Source organism: Nipponia nippon, unplaced genomic scaffold, assembly GCF_047370975.1.
Source record: "Nipponia nippon isolate SJK-2023a ecotype South Korea unplaced genomic scaffold, ASM4737097v1 scaffold_1, whole genome shotgun sequence".
Lineage (NCBI taxonomy): Eukaryota > Metazoa > Chordata > Aves > Pelecaniformes > Threskiornithidae > Nipponia > Nipponia nippon.
Genome location: NW_028262290.1, coordinates 53,585,744 through 53,600,986, shown reverse-complemented (window position 1 = coordinate 53,600,986; position 15,243 = coordinate 53,585,744). Strand labels below are relative to the sequence as shown.

The window sequence follows — 15,243 nt, the reverse complement described above, 5'->3', positions numbered from 1 at the left end:
AATACTTTCTGGGGTGCTTTTAAAAAATCTCAGCCTTTCCTTCCATTTATGTGATGAATGTTAACATATGTTATGTGCTGGCTCCTCAAATATTTAAGAGTTATCTGGCATCTGTTAGTTACTTAACATTTAAAGAGTTATCCAGCACAATGTTTTTTACTCCTTTTGTGTGTTCTAAGCTAAACATTACATTAAGATCTTTAAAAATCCCATTTGAATGACCTCCAGTTGATTTTTCTGACAACTACAATAGAATAACCCCTAAACAGAAGTTCCCTGATCTGAGACTGCTTTTCAATGACAAGCAAAAATGTATTAAAAATATTCAATAAATCAATCCACTGTTCTACTTCCTTTCAAGAAGAGAGGTATCAATTCAGTCTGCTTTTCTGCTCTTCTTAAAACAGAAAATACTACTTAACTGAAATTTTTTTCTGTCTCTGACAGTGCTGCATCATGGACAGCTTTTTACAAGCATTATGCTCCCAATATTTTAAAGAATCTTAATGCTTGGTCATATATTTTCTTTTTCTACTGCAGATCTGTGAAATATCTAATTGCTGCAAATTTACCCCTGGCATCAGTGTGCTGTGAACTAGTTACTTAATTTTAACCTATTAACAATACATGAAATACACTAAAGTCATTTAGAATCAGATTTATCTTAACAAGCTTTATGAAGATACAATAAGTAGAGCTAACTGCCTAGACTCACTAAGAGTGATAAACAGGCAATTTTAAAGTTCAGTTTACAGCCTATCACTTTTGACTGAGATACCAGATGCAGGCATCCAGCATTTGGCTAGATTAATATTATCTTTAGCTTCAAAGTAATAACCTCTGTAATGGTAACAAGTAACTTCATAGTGATATTTCTCTTTGGTAACCAGTGACCTGACTCTTCAGTAAAACTAGCTGTTCTGTAAGCTAATGTTTACTGAAAGTTTTCAGAGATAGCAATAATCTTCAGTGTATGTATACTTACAAACGTGATTATGGGGCTGGATACAACCAGATCATGATGGAGTCTTTCACATAGGTAATATTCTCATTTGTAAACAATTTGCATAAAAAACCCTACCCATCCACCCAACCCTACACTCCCCTGTTAATTTGCCAACTGCTTTCATTATTTCACCTTCTGTAGAAAGATTTTTTTTTACCCCGAAGTACAGATCTACAATCCTTTACCAACAACATAATTCATAAAAAAGTATTTCAAATGAACAAACCTGACTGTGAACGCACTCTCCAAAGACACATGGTCATCAAGATAAGTAATTAGACAGTAACGTACATCTTTTACTGATGTTGGTACTTTTACATCAGGTAATAATCCCTGAATCAATTGTTCTCTGTTAATTCTAGGTGTCCAGTTAACCTAAAATTAAAATTTCTTAAATTAATTAAAAGCTAAATTATTAGCGACTAGCTACATAATACATCTGTAGTCATTCTAAATATGCTGAAGTAACATACAGGCAATAGAAGCTTTCAATGGAAAGCCTGTGCATTTCTCAACAGTAACCAATGCCAAATACAGAAAATTACTGTAAAAAAACCCCAAACAAACCAAAACATACATTAAGTTTCCCTCACTTATCTTGAGTTAGGAAAGACCTCATTCTGAAAAACCTCACCAAAAAACCTGTCACATATTTGGTGAAGCTCTACCTTTGTATTAGGCTCCACATACGTACACAGACAGAGGGATAAGACAGGTAACCAAATCTTCATGAAGCAACATGCCTATTCAAGGTTCCTAAATGTTGGGAAAACATCAGATCTGAAGAATCATAACTCTGTCGGAATTATTTTATTGCTTTTAGGAGAAGCACTGGGAATTACTAACCTGCTTTTCATAATACTACCCTGGAGCATTATTTAACATTTCATTAAATGTCTTTATCTCATTAAGGACACAATTTTAATAAAATGATTTTTAAAAATTTAAACAGAGTGAAATTCCCATGTTTAATAATACAGTCTTGAGGAATATTATTTCGTACTCTGACATCTATGGATTTTAGCGAATCAGCATTGTATCTCTCCCCCATGTTATGCTGCTGTTTACTCAGAAGTACTTGCCTTGATTTTTTCTGCCACAGCTGGAGTTATGTGTATCTCCCTTTCTCCTTCATCATACATCTGAAATATGAGGTTGTGCATGACATCGCCAGCAACCCAATTAATTTCATCCTGATGTTTAATTTGAATAGCTTTTTGTCCGTCCATACTTAAGACCTGTAGTCTTGCAACATGACTGCTAGGAAGAAGTTTAATAATCTTTTCCACTGGTGGCACATCTTTACAACTCTATACATGGGGGGAAAAAAGGATATCTAATTAAGATATTAAATATACATATATGCATAAATATCATGCCATAATAGCCTATGGCACTACTCTGCATTACTAGGGGTGACCAGGTGCCCAAATATTAAATCAGCTTGACTTGTTGAAAGTAAATCAAAAGGATATGCCAGAATATTTACAACTTCTAACAGATACTAGAATTGATGCTAGCTATTTAGAAAATATTTTCTATTCCAAAAGTACTATGTTATACAACTTACAAAATACTTCTTAAGAGTAATCATAAGTATCCGTTCATATAGTTCATCTTGCCATATTAGTATTTGTTTACACTTTTTTCACGGTAAAATACCACAGGTCTTATTTTCTCCAGAAGTGTGGCTCTCCTGACTACCAGAGAACTGGGATGCTCAACAGCATTTAAAAAATTCAAACTTCAAGAGCTTAAGACTGAAATGCTACAAAAAGCTACTGATTTTTAACCTTTGAAAAAAATATATCCTTCTTCACTAAAGTTTTGGGGAACATGTTGCCATAACTATTCTGGCTCTAAATGTTTATGCAATGAAGGCAATTTGTCAGAAGGTTCCAGGGAGGAAAAATGGGAAGAAAAATCCCAGAAATAATGCGTATTTCTGAAACACTTCAGGGATTTCAGAAATAAAGAGTAAGGGGTGGAGAAAAAATGGAATAAATTCTTTGCCTTTTTATGATTTCCCAGAGAGGAAAAAGGGCAGCCACCTGATTATCAGGCTATGGTAACTAAAACAGTAACTTTTGGGGGTTAAGTTGGTTCATAAAAGACTTCAGTACACTAGCAAGACAGTACAATAAACTGTTTTCAATCTTTTGTTCATCCAAACATCCCAATCAATACTTACAAGTATTTCAATCCTTGCTTTCAGTATCTGGTCCTTCTTGATGTTCTGTACATGTATAACCGGACCAGTTAAAATGTTTGTCCCTCCATTACTGCAGTCCACAGAATACACAGGAAGGTTTGAAGCACCTAAAAACTATTTAAAATGTAAAATTAAACTTCAGATTTCTTTTACAGAACTACTAGGATTATTCCAGAAATGATTATTTGTACAAGTCCAAATATATATAGGATTATTTACAGATAAATTTGATAGATTTCAGTGTTCCAGAAGCCTGCAAGATCAACACCTATATTTTTTTGCAGGTGATATGGGAGAAAGGAAGAAGTTATAGAAGTAAAATTTATTATCTATTCAACTGTTTTGTATTAACACATAAACACTAGTCTCTTTTGCCATTATGGCAATAAATTCAATTACGTTGTTAAATAAACCTCTTTTTCATTAATTTTCTAAAAATCACGCATTAAACAGAATTTAAATATCAAGTTCAACATGTCATCGTACTACTGCAGACCCAGTCTACAGGAAGAGAATGTACGCATATACAGTGCAAATGGAATGCAGACTATTTTGCAGTGGGAAAAGTATTTTTATTTGTTTACCTGTTCTTGCTGGAAGACTGATTACAGTAGAATTGGAAAAATCACTTTCTTCAGTTAAAAAAACTAGGTCCAAAAGGACAAAAGTTTTTTACTTCTAAAAGCCACAGTAACACCTGCGCTCCCTTCTGAACTTAGATAAGTGCTTATGATAATAGTCTTATCTAATATTATTTTTAGGCACTAGACTTGCATTTTCACCTTTAAAAAAAAAAAAAAATCAAAAGTAAGCTGTATGAAATTTTTTTCCTGAACAATTTTTAGCATTGTATATGGCAAATATGACCTAAAATACCTTAACATTGTAGCTATATATCCTCAAATAATTTTCTCTTCCATTTCTAAGGCCAGCTTCTTCTGATTCTGAAACTTACTGAATAACTCATAATAGATGAGGCAAGAGAGTCACAGTTATAGCTACCAAGCTACAGAAACTTCAAAAGCATTATTAAAGATAATAAATTCTATCTAGATGCCAAAATAGGCACTTTTCCCAGCCCTTTAAAAAGCAAGTACCAAAATCCTTACAACACGTAATAAAATGCAGTTTACCTTACAATGAACTATCAACTTTGGCTGTGCTGTTATATTTCCTGATTCATCCAGTACTTCAACCTGAAAGGGGAAAGCTGTACCATTTTCAATCTTTAGAACTTCAGAATCTGGTTTTACTTTCAATTGACGAGGAGGGCCTGTAAAAATGCACAATTGCAGAACAGTGGTTATACTTTAGATAACTTGTGAGACACTGAATTTCAGTTTTTGCTATCTAGTTTTTAAAGCCAAGCTACCAAGATATTTGTGGTAACAAACCATTTAGACGCATTCAAGTGTATTGGTTTATGCTGAGAAGTTCTAGACACTTCCTGTCCTTCAATACGTACCACCTCCCCATCTTTTGCATGAATTCAGTATGGAATAGTTAGACAAACATAATGAACTTCAGCACATACAAGGTGTAAACACATGATATACATATATTATTTACATACTATACAGATTCACATTCATCAAAAAGAAACTTGGAGCTTTCTCCTGACATGTTAAAACCAAAGATATTAATGTTAAGATATCTGATCGATCATGATGTGCAGTAGTTTAATTACCAAAGTCACCACAGCTACAACTTGCATGCAAAGAAAAGCAAAAGCAAATTTTGTTGGCATTACTTGGATAGTAAAGTGAAGCTATTCAAGTAAGTCTACCCCCTGGAACATATAATTATTTTATCAGTTTTAAAAAAGAGAAGGAAGTAATAGATTACTATTAAAAGACAAGTTCTGAAGGAACAAAGGCAGCCATTTTTCAGAAACATCCTTTATGCATCATTCATTAAAACTTCTATTTCAAACTCACTGGTTGAAGAACAGGAAAAACTGAAATAGCTTTTATTCACTCTTTCCTCAAAAAACAGCTTTAAAAGCCAAGGATAAGTCCAATGAGAAGAAAGAGGTAGTGAAGCATCTCTACATTGCCAAAAGCAAAAGATTCTAATGAAGGATGAAGTTGCCTTCAGTCCAAGGTAAACAACTAAGCAACACACAATACAATCTGTCTCAAGTCAGATCGTTCCACTCCATTTTCTACATGAAGCCTTAACTCCTCAAAAGATGAGGAATAATGGAATAAACTGTGTGCATTGTTGGTCTAACAAGGCTTGGAAGTACACAATTTCTCTGCAAAATGAGATGGGAAAGCCTAAAGTTTGGTAATCTGGGAGGCCAAAAAAATCAGCCTTCCAACTACACCTTATCTCCCAAATCCAGAAAAACCAAGGTAACAAGGGATAACAGGTATCATATAAGGGTATCCTCGGTATCAAGACATCCACAAAACATAAAATTCTGGTAAGGGCAGTAGACTTAAAGACTTGTATATTCCTCTCTTCCATTATGACAAAGTCAACATGTAACAATAAAAATTTCCAACACAATCCCAACTGCCAAAGCATCCCCCCTTTGCTGAGGTAAGAAACTCAATGAGCACTTATTCATTCACAAAATGTTTTATACAGGGAGAACAGGTGAATGCAGATTAGTACAGGTTAAAGGGCTTACTGTCAAAGAAAATCAAGAAGTAAGAAATTCATTCATTCAATGGTGCTAGGTCAGAAAAAGATTTAAATTAATTAAAAAAAGTGAAAAATCAGTCTCAAGTAAGCAGACAAATTTCAGCTGCCAGAATAATAGACAAGACTGGGCTGTGAGTTTGATGTTATTCCTGCCAAGAATGACATGCCCTTAGCTTTATTTACTTTCAGTCATCACTTGGATGAGCTAGAATATCCTTTTTCATGCCTCACTAAATATTTTACCTTCTTGGGAGAAGAAACATTTCATTAATAGTGTCAGAATAAAGTTCAACAGAAATTCACTAAATATTTTAAGGATACTTACCAGGCTGCAATCTTATTTTACAGATTTGTGTGTCTTCTTTCAAACCAGGAAGAGTAACCTTCAGATTAAAGTTCTAATGAAAAGAATATTTTAAACATTAACCTTAAACAAAATCAGATCATAAATTATTTCACATAGTCATGTCAATTCATATATATGTAAAATTCAGAAGTCTATCCAAATTTTCTTGCACTGCTACATAAATCAAGATTTTTTTCCTATACTAAAATGTCTTTTTTATGTTATTATTCTCAGAGACGTTCAATCCAGGATTTGCATGTTAAACTACATGATTCTGAAACCATTAAAAGCAGCTATCATAACTTGTCATTTTCTGCTTAGAGGCTGTTTTAGTGGGGGAAAAAATACATCAGTTCAAAAAAGTAGTTTTAAAATAAAGGGTCTGAAAGTTCTGTGTTCATTATTTCTTAGCTAATTGCTTGAAGCAAGGCACTACAATTACTATCCATCTCATCTTCGAATAAGGCCATAAGAAGAACAACTGCTCTAGAACTGCATCACTAAAACTGATTTTCACATTAAAATCAGATAATGAAGCAGTCTAATCAATAATCTTAAAAGCGCCAACTTTAAAAAACTAGTTGCACTGCAGATACGTGAATTTTATATTTCATATATTTGATGTTTGAGAATATTTAGTTGCAATTCATGAATTGTCATTCTTACACATTCAGAAACGCTGCCTCTGGAAAGCTTTAGTTTCATAATCCTGGCTTATACCCTTCCCATGCCTGACAGGGTATGTGCAACATTAACACCTTCTAGAGTGGATGAAAACGATCAGGCAATTCTTTTGGTTTGCTGGGTAAGAGAAGCAGAAAGTGCAATGAGGCCTGGGCAGGTGCATCACAACTGCAGCCACATCAAACACATGAGCTCCCCAGCTCATGGCTGGCAACACAGGTGCATGAAAACTCTCCAGCTCTGACCAGCCAGCCAACCATACTGGTCTGCCTGCAAGCCAAGCAGCACATATCAGCTGAAGCCCCATTAAACCAAATGGTGAATCATGAGAAAAGGAAAAGGCAAAATATACTAAAGTTACATGCTGGGGGACTAGTGGAGGGGTGGGGGGAAAGAGAGAGAAAAAAAAGGGGGGCGGGGGGGAGAAAAATAAGGTAGGAAATAAAAACATAGGAAACCAGTATAGCTGATAGCTGCTGTTTAATGTTAGTAAGTTGAATTTTTCAGTAGTTCATTCAATCAAGCTTTGCATTCATGCACTAGACACTCCTCCTATGCTCCCTTTCATTTAGTTTCAAACCCCTTTCTGCAATACTACTTTTTTACTTAATCCTCTCTGCTTAATACTGCACTATTTTCTGCCTCTAATTTAATCAGTTTACATCTTTAACTTCACTCCTTTTAATCTTTCAACATCTGCATCCTCTAGGGAAGTTCTTTTCCCTTAGCCTTCATGATCCCTTTATCTACTTTTCTTTTGCTTTCAAGTCTGCTTCTATGTATACTGCAATACTTTAAAATGAAAAGAAGAATAAAGAAATATTATTTTCCGTTTTTAAACTCCATTCTTCACCCTTCTGACTGAATTCAAAATCCTATAAGGGAGCAGTCTTCTTACTATTACTTACACACTTGTCCGAAAATTTTCTCTCTGATTCCACCTACAATCAAAACATACTTTCAGTCTTGACTGGTTTGGGTGGAATTAAATCAATGACTACAGAAGTAAATGAAGTCTGCTTTCTCTTTCTTCTCTGCCAGTGCTTCCTTCATTGACAACTGTGATATTCTGTATTTCCTATCTCAATCAAGTTTCTTTTCTCCATTTGACATTATTACTTTGACAATTTTTCTTACTCCTTTCTCCAAAAAACATTAAGTTTTCCCATGCTGTCCTTCTCTTCATTTTATTGATCTCTCATTCACTTTCCCCTTCTAAATTCTTTCCAAAATCCTATTACTAGCTGTTTCTCTGAGATATTTTAGCTGTTCTACTACCATTTCAAAATCAACCTTTAAGGTGCTGAAAATTTCTCCTATGTTCTTCTCTACTTCTTATATTAAATTAAGCACTGAAAATTACACTGTATTTATACAGAATCATAGAATCATTTAGGTTGGAAAAGACCTTTAGAGATCATCAAGTCCAACCGTTACCCTAGCACTGCCAACTCCACCACTAAACCATGTCCCTAAGCACCACATCTACACGTCTTTTAAATATCTCCAGGGATGGCGACTCCACCACTTCCCTGGGCAGCCTGTTCCTGTGCCTGACTACTCTTTCAGTGAGGAAGTTCTTCCTAATATCCAACTTAAACCTCCCCTGGCGCAGCTTGACACCGTTTCCTCTTCTCCTATCACTTGTTACTTGGCAGAAGAGATTAACCCCCACCTTGCTACAGCCTCCTTTCAGGTAGCTGTAGAGAGCGATAAGGTCTCCCCTCAGCCTCCTCTTCTGCAGGCTAAACAACCCCAGCTCCCTCAGCCGCTCCTCATAAGACTTGTTCTCCAGACCCTTCACCAGCTTCGTTGCCCTTCTTTGGACATCCTCCAGTACCTGAAAGTCCTTCCTGTAGTGACGGGCCCAAAACCGAACACAATATTCGAGGTGCGGCCTCACCAGTGCTGAGTACAGGGGCACCATTACCTCCCTGGTCCTGCTGGCCACGCTATTCCTGATACAAGCCAGGATGCCATTGGCCTTCTTGGCCACCTGAGCACACTGCTGGCTCATATTCAGCTGGCTGTCAACCAACACCCCCAGGTCCTTTTCCACCAGGCAGCTCTCCAGTCACTCCTCCCCAAGCCTGTAGCGTTGCCTGGGGTTGTTGTGAGCCAAGTGCAGGACCCAGCACTGAGCCTTGTTGAACCTCCTACAACTGGCCTCGGCCCATTGGTCCAGCCGGTCCAGATCCCTCTTCAGAGCCTTCCTACCCTCCAGCAGATCAACACTCCCACCCAACTTGGTGTCATCTGCAAACTTACTGAGGGTGCACTCAATCCCCTCATTCAGATCATTGAGAAAGGTATTAAACACAACGGGCCCCAGTACTGAGCCCTGGGGAAGACCACTTCCGACGGGCCGCCAACTGGATTTAACTCCATTCACCACAACTCTTTGGGCCCGGTCATCCAGCCAGTGTTTTACCCAGCAAACAGTACACTCAACCAAGCCATGGGCAGCCAGTTTTTCCAGAAGAATGCTGTAGGAAACGGTGTCAAAGGCTTTACTAAAGTCCAAGTAGACAACATCCACAGCCTTCCCCTCATCCACTAAGCGGGTCACCTTGTCGTAGTCAAGCAGGACCCGCCTTTCGTAAACCCATGCTGACCGGGCCTGATCCCCTGGTTGTCCTGTACATGCCATGTGATGGCACTCAGGATGATCTGCTCCATAACCTTCCCTGTCACCAAGATCAGACTGCCAGGCCTGTAGTTCCTCGGATCCTCCTTCTAGCCCTTCTTGTAGATTTGCATCACATTTGCTAACCTCCAGTCAACCGGGACACCTCCCAGTTTAGCCAGGACTGCTGATAAATGATGGAAAGTGGCTTGCTGAGCACTTCCACCAGCTCTCTCGAACCCTTGGGTGGATCCCATCCACCCCCATAGACCTCTGTCTGTCTAAGTGGTGCAGCAGGTTGCTAACCATTTCCCCTTGAAGAATTATGGGGGCTTCGTTCTGCTCCCCGTCCCTGTCTTCCAGCTCAGGGGGCTGGGTACCCGGAGAACAACTGGTCTTGCTATTAAAGACTGAGGTAAAGAATGCATTAAGTACCTCAACTTTTTCCTCATCCTTTGTCACTATGTTTCCCCCTGCATCCAATAAAGGATGGAGATTCTCCTTAGCCCTCCTTTTGTCGCTAATGTATTAATAGAAACATTTTTTTATTGTCGTTCATGGCAGTAGCCAGCTTAAATTCTAGCTGGGCTTTGGCCCTTCTAATTTTCTCCCTGCATAACCTTACAACATCCTTGTAGTCCTCCTGAGTTGCCTGCCCCTTCTTCCAAACGTGGTAGGCTCTCCTTTTTTTCATGAGTTCCAGCCAAAGCTCTCTGTTCAGCCAGGCCAGTCTTCTTCCCTGCTGGCTCGACTTTTGGCACATGGGGACGGCCTGCTCCTGTGCCTTTAAGATTTCCTTCTTGAAGAATGTCCACCCTTCCTGGACTCCTCTGCCCTTCAGGACTGCCTCCCAAGGGACTTTGTCAACCAGCCTCCTAAACAGGTTGAAGTGTGCTCTCAGGAAGTCCAAAGTAGCAGCTCTGCTGACCCCCTCCTTACTTCTCTAAGAATCAAAAACTCTATCATTTCATGATTGCTATGCCCAAGATGGCCTCCAACCATCATGTCACCCACACATCCTTCTCTGTTTGCAAACAAGAGGTCCAGCGCCTTCCCTAGTTGGCTCCCTCACCTGCTGTGTCAGGAAACTATCTTCCACACACTCCAAGAACCTCCTACACTGTTTCCTCTCTGCTGTACTGTACTTCCAGCAGATGTCTGATAAGTTGAAGTCCCCCAAGAGAACAAGGGCTAGTGATTGTGAGACTTCTCCCGGCTGCTAATAGAATATTTTGTCTGCCTCTTCATCCTGCTTCGGTGGTCTGTAACAGACTCCCACCATGATGTCTGCCTTGCTGGCCTCCCCCCTGATTCTTGCCCATAAACACTCAACCCTATCATTGCCATCATCAAGCTCTAGACAGTTAAAACACTCCCTAACATACAGGGCTACCCCACCGCCTCTCCTTCCTTGCCTATCCCTTCTGAAGAGTTTATAGCCATCCATTGCAGTGCTCCAGTTGTGTGAGTCATCTCAACATGTTTCCATGATGGCAACTATGTCATAGTTTTCCTGCTGCACAATGGCTTCCAGCTCCTCCTGTTTGTTGCCCACACTGCGTGCATTGGTGCAGATGCACGTCAGTTGGCCTATTGATCCCACCACCTTTTTGGGTCGAGCAGCCCTGATTCCTATGTGACCATTCTCGGGTGCTTCCATGGTTATGTTTTAAAATTATCTGTTGTTTTTAGTCTGTTGTTCCACCATCCTGCTTTTTGCCATTAGTTTTCATTACCATCTTAAACAGTCCTTTTTCATTCAAATTACAACTGCTACTTTCAGTGCTAGTTCCTGTATTGCCTCCAACATTTTACACAATTAGGCAACGTGAGAAAATAACACTCCTTCTTTTCCATTATTACGGTATGGTATTATTTCTGTACTGCAAGTTCCTTAAATGATTCTTGGTCTTGTTCCTCACCAAATTTATGTCTTTCCACAGCCTGGCACTTTTGCTCCTACACACTGTATTTCCCATAATCCACCTCTATCTTCCGTCATTATTCTTGCCCTTCACCTTAAATTCTAAGCTTTACATACAAAATTTATTACATTCAACACCCTCTAGCTTTCAATAAGCAGATATATGCTCCCTCTTCTCTTTACACACCTTTCCACAAGCAACATTATTTGTTTTTTCCTAAGCAATAATAGCAACAGTATGACGTATCTTCAGCTACCTCAGTTCCTAGCTTTGTCTTTACTATGCTAGACTGCAAGACTGAATGAAAGGATTAGGACCTGGTTAGAATACTGTGTAAATATTTTTTAAAATCTTCAAGTCTGTATTTATCAGAAGCATTAAGATCTGTTTTATGAAATAAGTCTTTTTAGCATGTAACATATGTTTTTGTTTTTACAGTAAATTAGCAGCTTGACTAGGTGCTGAGAATCCATCAATAACAGGTTGGATTTGGATGACATATACTTGCTACAGAAGTGAAAAGAGCATTTTGGAAACGTCTGGAGAAGCTAGAGTAGTTACCACTCATATTAACTTCTACTATTCACCATCTCAACTACAAGAATGAAAGATTTCAGGGCTCTCTATGCTATGTCAGTGCAAAAGTCACAAGGATGATTTGGCTTAAACCAATTTTAGCACCAGTTTAAACTAAGACAGCTGATTTAGCATGCTGGGCACACTCTACCACACACCCATGTGTTGCTCAGCCCCTCCAGCTCCAGTCCCATCAGCTAACAGAGTACAGCTGTGGGAAAGACAAATTGCTCCAGGTAGAGCTGTAAGAGGTCATTTGAAAATATCCCAAGAAATACCTGTAGTCTTTAGTGTAGACCAAACTTAGATAACACTATGTGACAATCCATTTTACACAAAAATTATTTGCTCTGTGTGTTTTTTGTTTGTTTGTTTGTTTTTAATATGTTACTTCAAGTTTAAATTCATCAGCTTACCTTGCCCTGGCAACTATTTATACAGCCTTTAGCAGTGACACCCTTAATGACGCACTTTGTTCCTGCAGTTATTCCTCCATACTGCAATGTCAATCCACTAGAAAAATACACAGAAAACAAAACAGAATCAATGTAAAAATAAACACAGTGTTTTAATATACAAGATACTTTCAGATATTCTTATGGAAATAAAAGCAAAAATGCTAGTTAATTTACATGAAAAATATCCAGTATATCACTTGGACAAACCCCAAAGAATGACTATATTAATGTCACATTAAGAAAGAACAAAAACCAAGCAAACAAAAAACAAGCAAACAATGCCCCCCCCCCAAGAGATGGTTGAATTACCTAGCTTCAAGAATTGGTTTAATGTCAGTTGTCAACTGTGTTGCATGACCAAACTCATCCTGCAATTCCAAAGGAATATTAAAAGGTACTCCAACTCGAAAAGGAAGCTCCAAAAGACCCACTGAAAATTTCTCTGGTTTGCCCTCTAAGAGAAAAGAATAATACATTTTTAGAGGGAATTATGTGTGTTTATTGGCTTTTTCTTAATTAAGGCTGCAATTAAGTGGTTTTCAGCCTCAAAGTAAATAGGCTGTTCAGAATACTGTTGTAACCAGAACCATGATTTATTGATTGATACTATCAACTTACACTAACACAAAAACAATAGCTAAAAATATAGTACTAGTAGACTACGGTATAAGAAACGTAACAGGACAGCCAAAACTTCCAAAGTACTTAGAACATCAACACAGCACCTGAAAGTGGACAAGTTCCTTGTGGACAGCTTTTCTTAAATATTTAGCTGCTTTAATTCTGTTAAAATAAAATCATTTATGCAACAAAACATTTTTGTTCTACAACTATCCCAAATTTGAGAGATAAAGATCAGTAATGATGAGTATTTGAAAAAGAAATGTGAGTGCATCCTTCCTGTGAAATCTGGCCCCATTAGACTGCCTCCAATTAGGCACTAAAAAATGAGACTAAACAGAGTAGTACAAATGGGAGCTTGTAAATCAGAGTAATGTTTTGTGGAATCAAACCATCTTGGCCAAGTGGCCTTTGAAAAAAGAAGCAATACAGTGCTGAGCTAAATGGTAGACAAATATCCTATCAAATTATTTTGGACTCAAATTAACAACTACTTTCACTACCTACAGGTGTCATCATCAGGGAGCTTCCTTTGCACAAGAGATGTGAAAATCATGGGGGCAGGGAAAATGTTACCTTGTATTGGCCAAAATTATTTATCGGTTACAACAACAACAAAGAGACCTCAGCTTTACAGTGTTTACAATTTTGTTTACAAGTGAACGATAACTGTAAAAGGACTTGACAAAATAACGGTAAAAGAACTTCTGCACTGTCAAAGTGAGTAACTACCAAAAGAACATGTCTGAACTAAAACCACAAAACTTATAGATTGACTTAAGATCAGTTTTAACCAGCATCTATGATGATTTTTTTAGCTTACCAAGAAGAACTGTAAACACTGAGCAACAACCTGCTGTTAGAGAAATAAAATAATTTGTTTCTCAGACAAAAAAGCTGTTGATTTCAGTTTAATTTTAGTTGTTCTTTTCTGGATTTTTAGAACCTATATACATAAAAGCCTACACAAATGTTAATATTTTGGAATAATGAATGTGAGGATTTATGGCTGCCTGAGACAACACAAAACATTGCAAAAATAAAGACTTGAAATATACACTTTTCAAGACTGAAGATATTAAAAATCTCAAATTATCTTCTGACTAGATAAAAAAAGCAGCAACAGACAGCATAAGTTGCTTTTGGTACCCTCTGTGTTAAAAGTACCAAACTATTAGTTCATTAGATTTTGAGAGTGTATATTCCTTTCCAAGGAGATTTGTTCATTTCAATTGTTATGGCCAAAGGAACCTTTAATTGAAGGCTGCCATACTGAGGAAAGCCACAATACTATTGAAAAAGAATTTTTAAAATACAGAATGCAACTTTGCAACTTTTAAGATTCTCTTTTTGCTTTGATAAAGAGATAAAGAAGGAGCAGACAAGGTTAATTTATTTGTTCAAAGAGGGTTATTTTTTTTTTCCCCCCCTTTCTTGGAACTTCACAGAAGTATCTTGAGACTTCAATGCCAGGTTTTCAGACATACATTTTAATAATTACTCTTTTCAAGTAATGCCAAATATTTTTTCTGTATTATAGAATCATAGAATCGTTTAGGTTGGAAAAGACCTTTAGAGATCATCAAGTCCAACCATTCACCTAACGTTGCCAACTCCACCACTAAACCATGGCCCCAAGCACCACATCTAACCGTCTTTTAAATATCTCCAGGGATGGCGACTCCACCACTTCCCTGGCCAGCCTGTTCCAGTGCCTGACTACTCTTTCAGTGAGGAAGCACTGAGCCTTGTTGAACTCCATACAGTTGGCCTCGCCCATTGGTCCAGCCTGTCCAGATCCCTCTCTAGAGCCTTCCTACACTCCAGCAGATCAACACTCCTGACCAACCTGGTGTTGTCTGCAAATTACTGAGGGTGCACTCAATCCCCTCGTCCAGATCATTGATAAAGTTATTAAACAGAACTGGCCCCAGTTATCATACAAGAATATCATACAAGAATACCTTTTTCTATTCTGCCAATAATACTTTTGCAGAAGCTTTTAGAAGAATATGCTACAAAGAACTCTTTTCTGCCTAAAAGGTTTGCATTCAAAGCCTCCAGTTTTGTGGAAAAAATAGGAGGCTACCAAAAGCATCTATTTTTTCTTGATATTCTGGAAACAGATGTTAGCTCT

At 37.8% G+C, this 15,243-nt stretch overlaps 1 protein-coding gene across 3 annotated transcripts in view; it reads right to left on the bottom strand.

Annotated features, from left to right (window-relative positions):
* Window positions 1–15,243, bottom strand: part of SMCHD1 (structural maintenance of chromosomes flexible hinge domain containing 1) — a 96,166-nt gene that overhangs the window by 32,186 nt on the left and 48,737 nt on the right. For all 3 annotated transcript variants that reach the window (XM_087755543.1, XM_087755550.1, XM_087755534.1), the window contains 7 exons: window positions 12,795–12,939; window positions 12,444–12,540; window positions 6,196–6,268; window positions 4,352–4,491; window positions 3,198–3,332; window positions 2,089–2,316; window positions 1,233–1,381 (listed from right to left, as the gene is read on the bottom strand). In XM_087755543.1, the coding sequence (XP_087611669.1) occupies window positions 1,233–1,381; window positions 2,089–2,316; window positions 3,198–3,332; window positions 4,352–4,491; window positions 6,196–6,268; window positions 12,444–12,540; window positions 12,795–12,939 (967 nt within the window). The remainder of the gene's footprint in view (window positions 1–1,232; window positions 1,382–2,088; window positions 2,317–3,197; window positions 3,333–4,351; window positions 4,492–6,195; window positions 6,269–12,443; window positions 12,541–12,794; window positions 12,940–15,243) is intronic.